General features: G+C 52.2%; 1 protein-coding gene and 1 long non-coding RNA gene across 2 annotated transcripts; one reads left to right on the forward strand and one right to left on the reverse strand.

Annotated features, from left to right (window-relative positions):
• The first annotated feature begins 618 nt into the window (after positions 1 to 618).
• Positions 619 to 11,811, forward strand: LOC103102167 (uncharacterized). Its single transcript, XR_001627402.2, has 4 exons — positions 619 to 2,798; positions 3,730 to 3,848; positions 4,133 to 4,314; positions 11,513 to 11,811. It is a non-coding gene; the product is annotated as an uncharacterized LOC103102167 (long non-coding RNA).
• On the reverse strand, positions 8,808 to 10,988 carry TEX44 (testis expressed 44). The gene has a single exon (XM_007486079.3). It carries the CDS (start codon positions 10,041 to 10,043, stop codon positions 8,949 to 8,951), a length of 1,095 nt encoding a protein of 364 aa, XP_007486141.2. The 5' UTR covers positions 10,044 to 10,988; the 3' UTR covers positions 8,808 to 8,948.
• Positions 11,812 to 16,498: the final 4,687 nt, after the last annotated feature.

A 16,498-nucleotide genomic window follows, 5' to 3' on the forward strand; every position in this document is an offset into this window, starting at 1 on the left:
CATTCGCCTCAGTTTCCTCCTCTGTCCAGTGGGTGGTTTTGAACGAGAGGCAGCCAGGTGTCCCGGCCAGGGTGAAATCAGGAAGACTGGGTTCAAATCCCACCTCAGACACTGACCCTCTGGGCCTCAGTTTCCTCATCTGTAAACCAGCAGGTTGGATTGAGGGGGTCCCTGAAGTCTCCTTCCAGCTCAGAGTTTGTGGCCCTTCTCCCCTGTAGGTAGGAAGGGCCTGGGCGGCACGAGCGGGGCCCCAGGTCTCTGATCCCTTCATCTGGCATCCGAGCTGGCTGGTCCCCCCCAGGGGCTCCCCTCCAGTGCCAGGCAGGAGCCCCTCAGCCTGTACATCCCCCTTCACTTCCCTGGGCTGTGTGGAAGGGGGCTGCGGATGGGGGGAGGGCCTTGAGGCCCCCCAGCTCACCCCCCAGCCCCTCCATCACTGACCTTGAGTCCTGGCTCCAGGGTGATCTGCCCAGCCTGTAGCAGCTGCTTGGGGGGAAGGAGAAGGGGAGAGAAGGTAGGGGCTGGGAGGCTGCCCTGAGGAGGGGGGATGGAGGGAAGGAGGGAGGGAGGGAGGGAGGGAGGGGGCTGCTCCTGGGGAGGGGGGCTGCTGACCTCTGCTCCTGTAAAGAACTCTGGGATACCTGAGGCTGCTTTCTCCAGGGGGCTCCAGAGGGACCCAGGCAGCAGAGGTCCTCCTTGCTTGCTTTCTCTCCCTTCTGTCTCAGAACCAAGAGAGGTGAGGGCTAGGCAATGGGGGTCAAGTGACTTGCCCAGGGTCACCCAGCTTGAACCCAGGACCTCCCCTCTCTAAGTCTGGCTCTCTAGCCACTAAGTCGTCCAGCTGCCCCAAGCAGCTACTCCTTCTAAGAGGACAGCTTGCTCTCAGAACCAGTTCTGCCCACCCTCTACAACTGCCTGTGCCCCGGCCCCAGAATTCCTAGCTAGAGCTCTGCAGTGCAGAGTCCTATCCCCAGGGACAATGAAGGTCCCTTCCCTGACCCAATAGAACCATCTCTAAGGGGAAGTCAATTGAACCCCAACCTGTTTAGAAGAGGATATGGAACAGGGTCTGTCATCCCAGGATCTGAGTTCAAATTCCCATGAAGAAAAGGAGAGATTTTCTAGTTCCTTTCCCTCAGTTTACACGTGAGGACTCTCTGGTCCAGGAAGGTTAATTATTGCTCTGAGGTGAGGCAGGATTCAAACCCAGATCCTTCTAGGATCTCTCAGGATCCTTCCAGCCTGAAGTCCTGGGATCGCAAGGAGGGCATATAGAGGCAGGAAACAGCCTCTGTCATCGGTCTGTTGACATCCAGATATTTTAGAGAAAAAGAATTTGCGTTCCTAAAAACAAATCTGTTTGCTGTACAGACAATTCCTCTATAGACCCCTACACACATAGAGCAGCCTGGGGAGCCCACCCGAGCTTGCATGGGGCGGTGGGAGCAAGGGCAAATAGAGAGGGAGTCCCTAACCTGTAGAGAAGTCCCACAGGCTGCATGCGGCTGCTCTTTGTGGCCCCATTTGGGGTTTTCTTGGCAGAGCTTCTGCGTGGTCTGCCATTTCCTTCTCTAGCTCTTCTGATAGATGAGGAAACTGAGGCAAACAGGGGGAAGTGACTTGTCCAGGGTCACCCAGCTAGTGTCTGGAATGGTTTGCCATTTCCTTTTCTAGCTCATTTGACAGAGGAGGAAACTGAGGCCATCAGGGGAAGTGACTTGTCCAGGGTCACTCAGCTAGTGTCTGAGGTCAGATTTGAATTCAGGACTTCCCGACTCTAGGCCCTAGCACTCCGTCCATGGTGCACCTCATTGACTTAGAAAACCACAAATGACCATTCTCTATGTTCTGTTGTATTTTTATTTTGGGAAACCCTTTGCCAGTTCCATGTTAACTTCTCCCACCTGCAGCTCCCTCTGTGTAAGGACCTCCCAGGCAGAAAACTCCCTCCTCCTGCATTGGTCTGCAGCTGCTCTTAGAGAGAACTTTCCCCAGAGAGAAGTGAAGTGACTAACCCAGGGTCACACAGCCGGTATGTGGCAAAGGGAGGACTTGCACCCACTCCTGCTGAGTCTCAGGGTCACCTCGAGCTTTCATGCCAGACTTCTGCTCATATGAACAATTGATCCCGGATGGACTAGAAATAATAAAATTCGAGGAAACCCCAAAGTGTGCTGTTCATCTAGTCTGGTGGCGCGAAGCCTTTTCCCCCTCCAGACTGCTTTCTCTTTTTAGCTCTTCCCTTCTGTCTTAGAATCAGCCCTGTGTATTGGCTCTAAGGCAGAAGGGCAGTCAGGACCAGGCAATGGGGGTGCAGTGACTTGACCAGGGTCACCCAGCTGGGAAGTGTCTGAGGCCAGATTGGAACCCAGGACCTCCTGTCTCTGTGCCTGGCTCTCTGTCCACTGAGCCACCCAGCTGCCCCACTACTGACTTCCATTAAGGATAACAACAGCATTTATTTAGCATTTTTAAATGTGCAAAGTTCTCTATAGGTTTATGACTTGATCCTTTCCATAACCCCAAGAGGGATGAGCTATTATTATCATCCCCATTTTACAGAGGAGCAAACTGAGGCAGGCAGAGGTTCAGTGACTCACCCAGGGTCACACAGCTAGGGTAGTAGATCTGAGGATGGATTTGAACCCTGACTCCAAGCTCAGCGAGCTACTGTCTGACCACTAACCAACTTTTAGACCTGGAAAGGGATTATTCTGGAGGACTCAAGATTAAGTCGGGGGTCCCGTAGGCAGCTAGTGACCGAGCCAAGGCGGCAAGCCCGTTGTCCCGGGTGCCAGGTGAGTGGCAGCTTCTTTCTCTACCACCCTGCAAACCCAAGGAAACAAGTGGGGCCTTGGCGCCAGCCTCTTCCTGGTACAGCAGGTCCTCGAGATTGGACCCTTCCAGGCGGATCTTCGGGGCACGAACGCCTCCCTCTGGCAGGTGCCCGGATGCCTTGCCAGCCTCCGCAGGGCTCTCCGGGGTCCCGTCCCCTCTCAAACCAGCCAGCCGTGATGCCTGATCCCAGAGAGCAGCCTGAGCCGTTCTTAGCGGCAGAGCCCAGTGCGAGGACCAAGAGATGCCCAGAGTGCCCAGTCCAGCTCCGGTCCTTGCCGTAGGACCCTGGGCAAGTCATGTCTGATGGGCCGGTGCAAAAAGGAGTGAACCTCCTCAGTCCTCTTTCAGCTGTCCCATTGGCAGGGAGCTTGTCCCTGGGGTGACTGGCACAGTTGTTTGTTTCTGAACCCTTTCCTTCTGCCTTAGAATTGATGCTAAATACAGGTTCCAAGGAAAGGGCTAGGCAATGAGGGTTAAGTGACTTGCCCAGGGTCACACACCTAGTGAGTGTCTAAGGTTGAATTTGAACTCGGGTCTTCTCTACCAGCCAAAGTACCAACCTCCCGCCTTCTGTCACTGTTTCTGAAGGACACACCACAGTGTGGCAGAGACAGTGCATCACTGCCCCTGGTAGGCACCCCATCTTTCTGGTGTTTTCAGGCCTGTTTCTGGCTGAGCCCCTGCGGCTCCTCTGAGCCCGAGGTTCTGGACCCTGCTTGTGTCCTGGTCCTCGGCCACAGTGAAACCTCCAGAGCTCTTCCCAGAGGCCCGTGTTCTTCCGTACCCGAAACGAGAATCTCTGGGATTACCCAGGAAACCCATCAGGGAAGGACAGTTCTGCACCTGCTTCACTGTGTTCACAGCTAATAATCCTTTGATATTGCTCTACAGAGGAAGAAGGCGAGATCCGCAGGAAGGAAGGACGTACCCAGGTCACCCGATGAAGCCGAATCTTCTGAGTCCAAATCCAGCCGGCTGGCCAAGCGAGCCCGCCATCACCGCCCCTGGAGGTAGGCAACTCCGCCATCTTCACTTCACAGATAAGGCAATTAAGAAACTGAGGGAGGCCGTCCCTGGCCCAGGGGGTCCCCATCAGGAGCAGAAATCCAACCTCCAGGGCCAGGCGATGGCCAGGGAGCCCTACCAGGCTCCGCTGTCTCGCCTGCACCAGGTGGCTGTTAGAATGGCACATTTTACCTCTCTGGAAATTCTACTGTCCCCATCCAAGGGCTGCTCTATGTCCAGAGAGCCTGCTGGAAAGAGAGTCCCAGCCATCTGGGTCTGTGTCTCCCAGGGGCCGAGATTCAGCGCCCGATGAATTGGCTCACAAGGAGAGCAGAAGGTCCTGAGGCTGAGACCCTTCCTGTTGTCTGATGTCCCTGCAACAGGGCCACGGAGGACCTCCAAGGACAGAAGGAGGCCAGGCTGACGTTGCGAGAAAGGATGAGCTCCCTAGAACAAAGCCATTCCTCCATGGTAGGCGTGTGCACTGGGGGCTGCTAACATGTCCAGAAAGGTGGGGGCTGGACTTGGAAAGGTGCTACTGGCCACTGGCCAAGACACAGGGACAGTCGGGAGGAGCTGGACAGGAATAGGACCTAGGGATGAGAGGAGGCCCTAGGACGGCCAACTCAGTGGGCAAAGCCTGTGAAGCTGGGACAGTTATTTGCAGTCCATTGGGGGAATCTTCTGCCCCAGGGTGAGAATGGGGCAGGCATGGCAGTGGATTGGCCCCAGGACTCTGGACTTTCTGCATGGAAGAGTGGTAGGACGGAGAAGGCAGTTTGAGAGGAGGCTAAGGGGCAGGAGAAGGAAGCAAGATGCCAGAAGAGGGCAGGAAGGGGCATCTGCTGTGTATGTGTGGGGAGGAAAGGGAAACGGGGAAGATCAAGTCAGCCTAGAGGACCTGGCAGGTCCTGACAAGCCAGATGAAGCCCCGTGGCCTTGGTAACAATCCACCCAACCAGCCCAATTTGGCTTTGGTGAGGACAGTAGAACTGATGTGCCAAGAGGTAATAACAGTCATCACTCATGCTTCCATAGTGCTTGTGAGGCTTCCCAAAGCCTTGACTTTCTTCCTCCCCCCTCCCTCCTTCCTTCCTTCTTTTCTCTTTCCTTCATTTGTTCCTTCCTTTGTTCCTTCCTTCCTCCCTCCCTCCCTTCCTTCCTTCCTTCCTCCCTCCCTCCCTCCCTTCCTTCCTTCCTTCCTTCCTTCCTTCCTTCCTTCCTTCCTTCCTCCCTCCCTTCCTTTGTTCCTTCCTTTGTTCCTTCCTTCCTTCCTTCTTTCCTTCCTTCCTTTGTTCCTTCCTCCCTCCCTCCCTCCCTCCCTCCCTTCCTTCCTTCCTTCCTTCCTTCCTTCCTTCCTTCCTTCCTTCCTTCCTTCCTCCCTCCCTTCCTTTGTTCCTTCCTTTGTTCCTTCCTTCCTTCCTTTGTTCCTTCCTTCCTTCCTCCCTCCCTCCCTCCCTTCCTTTGTTCCTTCCTTCCTTCCTTCCTTCCTTCCTTCCTTCCTTCCTTCCTTCCTTCCTTCCTTCCTTCCTTCCTTCCTTCCTTCCTTCCTTCCTTCCTTCCTTTAAAAAAAAACCCCTTACCTTCCACCTTAGAATCAATACTATGTATTGGTTTCAAGGTAGAAGAGTAGTAAGGGCTAGGCAAGTATCTGAGATCAGATTTGAACCCAGGACCTCCCATTTCTAGACCTGGCTCTCCATCCACTAAGCCAGGTAGCTGCCACCCTTTCCCTCTTCTCTCTTACAACAGCCACGTGAGGTAGTGGTACATCTGTTTTGTGGCTAAAGAGGCCAATGCTCATCATTAAGTGGCTGAAACATGAGTTTCTTCCTCTGAGACCCACACGGTGCTGTAGCATTAGGCCATCTCCCTGTTCAGTTCTAAGGACACTTGATTGACTCATGAGAGCATTGAGTTGTGTCCTACTTTTCATGAGCCCACCTGGGGTTTTCTTGGCAGAGATCCTGGGTGATTTGCCATTTACTTCTCCTGCTCATTTGACAGACGAGGAAGCTGAGGTCAACAGAGTTATGTGACTTGCCCAGGGTCATCCAACTAATAATTGTCTGACACTGAATTTGAACTCGGGACGATGAGCCTTCCTGATTCCCGGCCAAGTGCTCTTTCCACTGTGCCCCCTAGCTGCCACTCATAGACTTCTAGAAAAGGCAGTGGCCATTGGAGATCATGGGAGGCCAGGCTCTCTCTTTGCAAATACTGCTCTGAAAGAATTGGAGCTTCTTTGATGGACAAAGCTCCCAAGCCAAACTCATTCTCGTTCCCTCTGAAGCTTCCCCCCCTTCTTCCCACCTCTTCCCCCCTCTGTCAATGTAGAGGGTCCCCCATCTTTCCAATTCCTCAGAGTCTTCTCAGTCTCACTGTCTCTCACCACCACCACCTCCAAGATGGCGCCATGGCCATCCATTCATCTTTAGGACGTCTCTTAGAGATTTCACCTCTGTGGCATCTCTCAGATGGCCTCTCCTCTCCTTGGATGACTGGACTGCGCCAACTCTAGCACCAACCCTCATCACCTCACACCTTGATGACTGCCAGATACTGGGGGGTCTTCCTGCTTTGAGAAGCTTCTCCCCGCTCCAGGTGGTCAGAATTCCCTTTAGCCACCAAAGGGTCCTCTTCCCTAAAGCCCAGGTCCAAACCTGCCACTCCTAGAGTCAACCACCCTGGTGGCTCCTTCTCACCTCTATTGGATACAGAACCTTCAGTCTGGCATGCCGAGGCCTTCCTAACCCAGCCACGCTTCTTATGCCTCTTCCCCAACATATTCTCTTTGGTCCGGGGTCACCAGGCCTTCTGGCCTTTGGATAACAAAGACCCTCCAGCTCTCAGCTCCAGGCATTGTCCCTCGTGGCTTCCTTGAAGTCCCAGCCTTTGCCAGAAGTCTTCCCCCAGTGCCTTCCTTCTGTTAATTATGGCCTATTTGTGCTGTCTATGGGGCAGCGTGGTGGCACAATGGATAAAGTGCTGGGTCTACAGTCAGGGAGACTCATCTGTCTGGCAATGCTTCCTAGCTGGGCGACCTTGAGCGAGTCACTTTGCCCAGCTTGCCTCCACTTCCTCATCTGTCAAATGAGCTGGAGAAGGAAATGGCCAACTTCCCTGCAGTTCTCTTTGCCCACAAATCCCAAATGAGCTCAGACAGAGTTGGGCAAGCCTGGGAAATGACTAACCAACAATCCTGGCTATAGATTGCTTGGTATGTATTTGTCTCCGGGAGCTCCTGGAGGGCAGGGAATGCCTTTTGCCTCTTTTTGCAGCCCCAGCCCTTGGCCCAGTGCCTGGCCCATACATAGTAGGTGCTTAATAAATGTTGTTCAATTGATCCCCCCAAAGCATCCAGTTCAAGGCTGTCCGAGACTTCATTTCACATTTGGGTGAGTGGGAGGCCAGGCTGAGCAAGCTGAGATGGGGGCCCGGCCTGATCCGGCAGTACTAGAAGGGAGGCATCTCTGAGGACGGAGTTGGGGGATGCCCAGCTACAGGGAAGAGGAATCTTTAAAGCCCAGGGAGTGCTGGCTGCTATCGGGCCAAGGAGATCCCAGAACAGGGAAGGGGCTCCCGGATGGCTGCAAAGGAGGGAGAGAGGCTTGCCGCTAGGCCAGGGGTCAGCTCATTTCACAGGAGGGCACCTCCTCTTCCTCCTCCTCCTCCCCTCTATTGGTGGCAGGCCCCGTTCACCCATATCTACTAGGCCTGCTGGAGCCCGAGCTCTTGAGGAGAGGAGACGGCCCCTCGCGCCAGGCTTGCCCCACAGTTGGTGTTGATCGGAGTCCCCAGCCTATCTATCTCCATCCCGGTTGGCCAGCCCTACTCCAAGCTTCCTGAGAGCAGCCAGGCACCATCTTGTCTCCTGTAGACTGCTTCTTGAAAGTAATAGATTTCTAGACGGCCCTTACCTGGCTCTGCCCTCTCTCAACCCCACTGTTCCTGCTTCCTTCTGCTTACCCCTACCCTCTGTGTCTGTCTGTCTCTCCCCCCTCCCCACTCTCTCTCTCTCTCTCTCTCTTTCTCTTCCCCTCCTCTCTCTCACCCTTTCTTTCTCCCCTTCTCCCTCTCTCTCCCCCTCTCTCCCCCTCTCTCCCCCTTTCTTTCTCCCTCTCTTTCTCTCCCTCCCCCTCTCTCTCCTTCCCCCTTTCCCTCTCTCCCCACCTTTCTCTCTTTCTCACCCCTCTCTCTCCATCCCCCCTCTCCCCTTTTCTTTCTCCCTCTCTCTCCCTCCCCTTTCCCTCTCTCTCCTTCCCCCTTTCCCTCTCTCCCCACCTTTCTCTCTTTCTCCCCCCTCTCTCCATCCTCCTCCCTCTCTCTCCCCCTTTCTTTCTCCCTCTCTTTCTCTCCCTCCCCCTCTCTCTCCTTCCCCCTTTCCCTCTCTCCCCACCTTTCTCTCTTTCTCGCCCCTCTCTCTCCATCCCCCCCTCTCCCCCTTTCTTTCTCCCTCTCTCTCCCTCCCCTTTCCCTCTCTCTCCTTCCCCCTTTCCCTCTCTCCCCACCTTTCTCTCTTTCTCCCCCCTCTCTCCATCCTCCTCCCTCTCTCTCCCCCTTTCTTTCTCCCTCTCTCTCCCTCCCCTTTCCCTCTCTCTCCTTCCCCCTTTCCCTCTCTCCCCACCTTTCTCTCTTTCTCCCCCCTCTCTCCATCCCCCTCCCTCTCTCTCCCTCCCCTTTCCCTCTCTCTCCCCCCTCTCTCTCCCTCTCCCTCTCTGTCTCTTTTTTTTCATCTAATTACTCTGTTCAAGCTAGAAAAAGGGCCTAGAGATGTCTTGCTCTTGCCTTGGTCCAAGGCTTTGCCAGTGAGTGGTCTCGTGCCTCACTCACTTCCCTCAGCTGGCCAGGCCTTCCTCCCATGTGAGTAGGGCCACTTGCTCCATCCCCATTCCCCCAGGCAACCATAACCTCTGCTCCCGCCCCCTCAGCCCCACCGCTGGGACAAGGGACAAGGCAGGGGCTTAAAAAATAAACGGGCGTTGCTGATTTATTTGCCTGGTCTAAGAAAAAGAGGTACTGGATCTGGAGGGGGGAGTGGGTGGACGGGGGGCTGGCGGGGGCCATGGTGCCAGCCCCCTTGGCCCCACTGCTCCTGGTAGATCTTATTCAGGGCATGGCCTGGAGTTGTTCCTTCTTGTGGAGCTATGGCTAGTCATAAAGCGGAAGGCAGAGCGGAGGCCCTCCACAGTTCTTCTCTCAATGGTTCCTATCAGATGGGTCATCGTCCGAAGCACGGAACTAGTTCTGGTCAAGAGCCCAGTGGTCAGGATGGTGCGTGCCCCACCCAGCAGGCTGGTCATTGACCGGAGGGCAGTCCCCGTACCATGAAGCACATCAGACACAGATGTCCGGCTGGAGTCCAGAAACCCGGTGGCTGTGCCTATGGCTGTCTCCGTCCAAACCAAGATGTCGGACAGAGAACGGATGGGCCCTTCGCCACCCCCCACGAGACTGGTGATGGACCGCATGTAGCTGACATTCTCCTCACTGACTAGGCAAGAGCTGGAGTGGGGGACAGAGGGGTATCGCACAGCCAATTGGCTGTTCCTGTTGCGCAAAGTGGGGCCGGGCCGAGGGGCAAGGAGCTCTTCGGTCCTCTCCTCCGTGAACGACACTTGGATGTTATAGGAAGAAGTAACGGTCTCCTCCAGCGAGACGTGGGAGGGCTCCTCCGTGTAACTCTGGGCTAGCCTTGGGCTCTCTGCCTCAGCCTCCGATGGCGCGTCCTCCAGCTCGTTCTCCGAGGATGTGGTGTGAAACTGGTTCTCAGACAGCGGACTCTGGAGCTCGCTCTCCGAGAGCTTGCTCTGCAGAGGGCCCCCCGAAGACGGACTCTGGACCTGGTTCTCCGATGCTTGGCTGTGGAAGTGGTCTTCCGATGATGGACTCTCAAGCTGGGTCTCCGAAGACGAACTCTGGAACTGGTTCTCCGATGTTGTGTCCTGCACCTGGATGTCGGACGTATCCTGCGGGTCATTCTGGGACCCGGAAGAGCCGCCTTCACTGAGAGAGTCCTTGGAATCAGGATAGGACTTTCTGGGGAAAAGCAAAGCTCCCTGGGACCCTTCGGAACTGCTTGTGGAGAGGACGCTGTCTTTGGGTTGGTTTATGTCATTATCACTGCTTATGGCGGTCTCCGAGTTTCCATCTTCAGCGCTGGACACAGCTTCCGGATTTAACGATAAGGGGGAGGACATCTACCCCTCTGCCTCTTGTAGATGGTCTGAGGCAAGTGGCCATGGACTTGGTGGGGGCCCAGGAACCCAACTGGGCTGGGCCTTGCAGACAGTGAGGTCACAGGGGCCTGGAGAGAGCCGATGATGTCACAGGCACTAGGAGCAGGAGCCTGGTCCATGGGATGAGTCTGGAGAGCTTCCTTCCCAGGGAGAATCCCCAGGCTCCTGAGGCAAGCTAGCTGCTTGAAATTGGGATCCAGAGCAAGAAAAGGGGGAGGCTGGTGGGGCAGAGCTGACAACTGGGATGGGGGCCTTTCAGCTCCCATCCAGGCTGGGCACCTTCCCAGAAACTTGTTAGCCGAAGTCAAGGTTTCATTCTCTGTCTGTCCGAAAAGGTCCCGGGTCAATCCCTGCCCTCACCAGCAGAAAGTCACAGCTGCCCTTCCTGGGTCTCTGGAAAGCCAGGGCTGCTCCATGGGCCTCTGGGAGGGAGGGCCACAAGGATGGTGACCAGTATTCCTGAGCCCTGCAGGACCTCTTGGGCTAGGCGAGGGAGGGCTTTACCTGGAGCCCTTGGGTTGGAGAGGGTCTCCTGCCAGCCAGCTCTCATCCAGGAGGGCCTTCGATCCATCAACCAACCAACCAACATCCACTCAGGGCCTACCCTGCACCAGGCACCAGGGAAACCCTAAGAAAAGAATGCCTGCCTTCAAAACGCTGCCAGTCTATTGGGGGAGGCAATGGACAAATAAAAGTACTGTATCTAGAGGCAGAAATACCGAAGAAATGGGAGGCCATTCAGGGCTCAGCAAAGAAGCTTCACGTTGAAGCAAGGGCTTCAGGGAGGCCCAGAATTGATGTGAAGGAAGTGAGACATTCTAAGAGATGGAGGGGAGGAAGGTGCGCATTCCAAGGAAGGGGGTGGGGTATTCCAAGGGGTGGGGGGTCCCAAAGGGGGGCAGGAAGTGTGTGTTCCAGGAATGGGGAAGGGGGGCAACCAGTGCCAAGGCCAAAGAAGGAATGAGTGCTGGAGTGGGGGGTAGCAGAAAGGCCTATTTGGCTGGACCACAAATGGTGAGAAAGGTCACAATGGATGATGAGCTCAGAAAGGAAGGTTGAAGGTCAGTTGATGCAGGGCTTTGAAGGGTAAAGAGGGTTTGTATTTTATCTTAGAGGAATTAGGGAACAAGTGGAGCTTATTGAGGAAGGATTATGATTAAGGAAAACCATTTTGGGGGTCCAGTGAAAGATGGGAAGAAAGGAGGTGACCCTTGAGGCCACAAAGGTCAATTTAATGGTCATTGCAAGAGTCTGGATGCGAAGTCATGAAGGTCTGAACTAGGGTGATGGACACGTAAGGAGAACGAGGGGAGCAGATTTCAAAGCTATCATAGAGTGGAAAGAAGAAAGCATTTATTAAGCTAATAAATGAGCATATATGTATTAATGTGGAATATTATGTTAATGCAAATATTACTTCTTTTCATCAGTTTCCATTTCAGGCATTAGTGTCTCACCTCTCATAAGGCCACCAGGCCATCATTGAAGCATCAGGAAACTCCTACCAGTAGATATCTATCTCTCCCTGGACAATAATCAGGGAGCGACCTTAGGAGGATTAAGGTAGGACCTCCATGACCCAGTTGCCCATACAAGACACTTTCCTACCTGTTAATTCTGAAGCTGACTGAGACCTCCTGTCATTCAACTGGCTGCCTCTGGATCCTGCATGAAATCAAACAGAACTAATGAAGAGTAAACGTAATAAAGAATTAATATTAATAAAGAAGTGTCTCTCCTCTCTTTGCATAGCACACTTCATTGGTAAGAGCAAGTGTACAGTGATGCCTCATTTTTTCATTTTAATAAGAGATTTAAGCCCTTCTGGGGATGTCTGAATGGGGCGTGGAATCATCTTCAATTCAGGGCAGTTCTTATTTCTAGTACAGAATAGCCTTATAAAGGGGGAAATTAGTGGGAGATGTGACACCCAGTTTTCAAAATTGGATTAAGCATTTCACATGTCAAGTTGCATTGATTATTGTGAAGAGGGTGAAATGATTTGTCTATTTGAAGCATCTGTCTTTGAAAAACCCTTATTTTCTGTCTTAGTAACACCTCTAAGAGAGAAGGTCAAGGGCTAGGCAATTGGGGTCAAAGTGCCAGGAAGTGTCTGATGCCAAGCTTTGTGCTCCATCTACTGTTCTGTTACCTAGCTTTCCCTTGACAATATTAATAGAAAGACTCATTTTCCAACTTGGCCTTTATCCTGTAACAGGTAAAATTCTTTGAGTTATGTGTTCCTAATCTGACATTCTTAAGTGAGTATTAAGTTCCCACATGCTCTTGGTTCCTGAGAAGTTGATCTAGAAGGACTTACTTGTCCCCAAAAAGTGCTACAATCACAATACAGGCTTAAAGAATTCCCTAGCATGAGAATTTTTACCCTTTTATCCATCCTGCATATCAGCAGAATTCCACAAAGGACTTGGTTTCCTATTTCCCCAATGCATCAGCCATAGGGAATAAATAATAAAGCTTTCTTCTGTAGAACAACCCTATCATCCTGGATCTCTTGATTCACTTCCTGGATTGCTGGGAAGCCACTTCTTTTCTACTACAGTAAGATGGGTCTTTATCATTGTGATTGTCATCTCTTTTTGGACCCCTCTCCATTCAAACCCATACTAAGTTTTGCTCAAATACCATTCCCACTTGACCAAGATGGTATTTAGACAGTGTATTAGTTAGAATGTTGTACTCAGGACTACATTTCCCAAAATTCCACATTATTGTATTTAGGTTTGTTGTAACTCCAGCAAAAGGGGATTTTGGGAAACGTAGTCCTGGGTACAACATTCTAACTAATACAATAGCCACCAGAGAATGACTATGACACCACTTGTCCACATACTTCTCCGAAGACTCCAAATGGTGACCCAGATGATGACTAGGATTCTGTCCAGGAAATTCCACGGGGTCTAGAATCTCTTTTCATTTCTTCTCAGGCAATGGGTTTATCCATGAGTTATTGTGCTCATCAGGCTGGAATAATTGTTGGGCTCTCCTCATCCCCCCAGAAATATCTAGGAATATGCCTCAGCCATCAGAAGCCAACAGGAAGAACTCCCAATGGCCTGCCCACTCCACCTACTACGTGGAAGAAGCACGAGAGCCTTCCATTCTGCCCTTTCATTTGAAACCTTCCATTTGGGAAGCTCTTGCCCCAGACTGTCATCATGGTGCTCTAGTTTGTCACTTACATCATACACACGTATACACACACATGTATGTACTGTACTAGTATATACCCACATGTACATATGCACATGCCTATACATGCACAAAAACTATAATTTGGGGGGCTAATTTTTATTTTTCCTCAATTACATGTAAAGAGTTTCCACCATTTTTAAAAGCCTCCTGCCATGCCGGCTTGATCAGCAGTTGGATACTGATTTTCCAGGTGGAGTCACCCTCCTCTACTTGCTCTGGATCATTCTGGAAGGTCGGAATATGACAAGGTAAAGACTTCATAGTCTCCCTCCTGGGGTTCCACTCCCAAGGAACTCTTTTGCGCCCATTAGTTCCTAAAACCATGGAGTCCACAGAGCCATTAGGAACCCTCAAGTCTACATGCGATTGGGAAGAATGGGGCCATTTCTCTTTCTTCAGCCCAAGGGGGGATTGTAGGGAAGAACCCTGGAGATCCTGCTACTATTGATTCCTTGAGGGCTGTAATTCCCGATTTTTAGTAAAAGTTTAGTCGTGGCTGTTTGCCATGCAGACCTACTAAGCTAAGCTACTTTCAGTGGCAGCATCTAACTATTCATTCAAGTTCATCATTTCCTTATAGTATACGTAGTTACCATATAGTATATAGAATACATAATAATATATTAGTTATAATTCAGAATAATCCTTTAATTTTCTCCTCTGACTAGAGGAAAGAATAGAAAGCAGAAGAAGAGGTTAAAAATAGGTTCGAAACCACGGGCTATATACCAGTGAGAAGGAACTTAGCCAAGGAGGTCAGACAAGTGGTCAGGACTAAAACCCAGGTGTCCTGGTTCCCAGTAAGAGGGCTACCTCTGATGGCCAGAGAGAAGCTGCCTTCCTATGCCATGTCCAGCCCTCAGGAAGCACAGGCAGAGGCTTTACACAGTCATGATTATGCCAATCAGTTGGTGCCAGGAGCCTCAATGTCAGCAGGACCCTTGTACTCTAGAGCAAGAAGGGTCCTTAGAAGCCATGGAAACTAGCCTCATTTCACTGAGGGAGAAACTTAGGCATAGGAATGGGAAGTGACTGGTCTAAGGTCACACGAGTATTTTGTGGTAGCTCTAGGATTTGAACTCAGGTCCTCTGACTCAGGAACTAGAAATCTTTCCATTATACCACAATGCATATTTAGACCCAGGCTCTCAAAGAACTATCTGGAGTGGGGATTCCTTTGACCATCATCTCTGCTGCTGGGGCCCCAGGACTGTGTGCAAGAAAGAAACCAGGGACAGCTAGGTGGATAGAGTACCAGACCTGGAGTTGAGAGGACCTGGGTTCAAATCTGAACTCAGATACTTTCTAGCTGGGTGACCCTGGGTAAGTCACTTAACTCCCATTGCCTGGCCCCTATGGCTCTTTTGCCTTGAGACAGAACTTAAGGGTTTTTAAAAAGAGAAAGAGAGAGAAACCAAAGGATATTCAAAGGTTCTCATGATGGTGCCAGTCAGTCTCCCATTGATGGGGAGCCCATTCAGGGGACTGTGCCCACCTTCCAGACAAGGGCGCTAGCTAGCTCCAGGGGTAACTGAACGGGAGAGAGATGCCAAGATATGGTGAGAGATGGGACCCTGGCTCAAGAAAACCAAACTGACTTTGGGTTTATGAGCCTGGGAAGATGGTGGGGCCTTCGGCGGTTAAAGGACATTTGGAGAACCGGATTGTCCAGTTGGTTCAGTCACACTTGACTCTCCATGACTCTATTTGGGGTTCTTTTGGCAAAGATACTGGGGCGGTTTGTCATTTTCTTCTCCAATTCATTTCACAGATGAGGAAACCAAGGCCAACAGGGTGAAGTGACTTGCCTAGGGTCACACAGCTACGAAGTGTCTGAGGCCACATTGGAACTCATGAAGATGAGCCTTCCTGCCTCCAGATCAGACTTCCTATCCTCTGCTCAGCCTAGCTGCCTAGCCATAGCAGGTGCTTAATAAATGTCTGTTGACGGATTCACTCATTGGCTGGGGATATTTACAAAGTCTCCAAAGCATCCTTAAGTTTTCATAACATCTGTGCTTAGAGTCCTAGGACCACAGACTTGGGACTTGGAGGTCGTTCCCATTTTACAGAGTAGGAAACTGAGGCTAAGAACTCAGTTGAATGGTAGAGAAGGGTTTTGAACCCAGTTCCTCAGGCACCAAGTCCATTTCTTTGGCTCCCCAGTTATTACCTCCAGGGCAAAATAAATATAAAATCCTGACCATGCATTTGCACTGGCTGTGCCGGTGCCTGGAGTGCTCTCTCTTCTCCCCTTTGCCTCTTACAGTCTCCAGTTTCTTTCCTAGTTCCATGTGCCATCACCCTACAAGGTCTTTCCTCATCTCGGCCCCTCCCCATCCTGTCCTCAAAATATTTGTCAGGCATTTGGGGGCATGGGCTCGTGTGTAGACAGGCTAGTGGGAAGGAGGCTCCTTGTGGGCAGAGCCTGGCACCCCACCGACAGCAGTATGTGCCTAATGACTATGGAGGAGTTGATTGACCCAGGAAAAGTGGGTGCAAGACCAAGAAGGCACTTTCTACCCTGTGATCTGGATAGCTCACTTCCGCTTTTCTGTGCCTCAGTTTCCTACCTGTCAAGTGAGGGGTTTGGACCTGTCCGGCTGGATGCCAAGCCCAGTGTGCTGCCCATGTCTAAAGGCTGGCTATTGTCATTAGCCCAGAATGCTCAGTCTCTGCCTGGGGTGATCTGTGAGAGGCTGCCCTTTTGCTACAGAAGCCTGAGGTGGCAGATTCACCGGGGCCAAAGTCAGGAAACCCTAAGGGGAGGGGGTTGGGGGATCCCAAGCCTTTCTCCCTGGATTCCTCCTGGGTGAGTCTGTGCACTTCCCTTGGGCTTCCGGTCAGATTTGGAACCCAGATGATTAGCTCCCAGAGCTCTTTGTCTGTCTGTTTGGGGGTGGAGAAAAGCCTCCTGGGAAACCACCTGGGAAGAGGCTCTGCTGGAGGCAATGACCACCAGGGAAAGGGGGCGGGGCCCCAACAGATGGGCCACCCAGGCTTGGATGGAGCTGGCTATCGTGGGAGGGGCTGCAAACCCAGAATGTACCCTCAAGCCAACTTTGCAGGACCTAGTCTGTCCCCCCCAGGAAAGCACACAAGAGGAGCTTCTGCCCTTAAACTCCCGTCCTGATTCGGGATTTGCCCTTGATGAGTGTCTCGGTCTTCAGGCCATCTTCGTTTCCTGATAGTCCTGCTCC

Source organism: Monodelphis domestica, chromosome 2, assembly GCF_027887165.1.
Source record: "Monodelphis domestica isolate mMonDom1 chromosome 2, mMonDom1.pri, whole genome shotgun sequence".
Lineage (NCBI taxonomy): Eukaryota > Metazoa > Chordata > Mammalia > Didelphimorphia > Didelphidae > Monodelphis > Monodelphis domestica.

Coding starts and splice junctions, on each gene's coding strand:
- TEX44 (XM_007486079.3), bottom strand. CDS start 10,043: ATGTCCTCCCCCTTATCGTTAAATCCGGAAGCTGTGTCCAGCGCTGAA.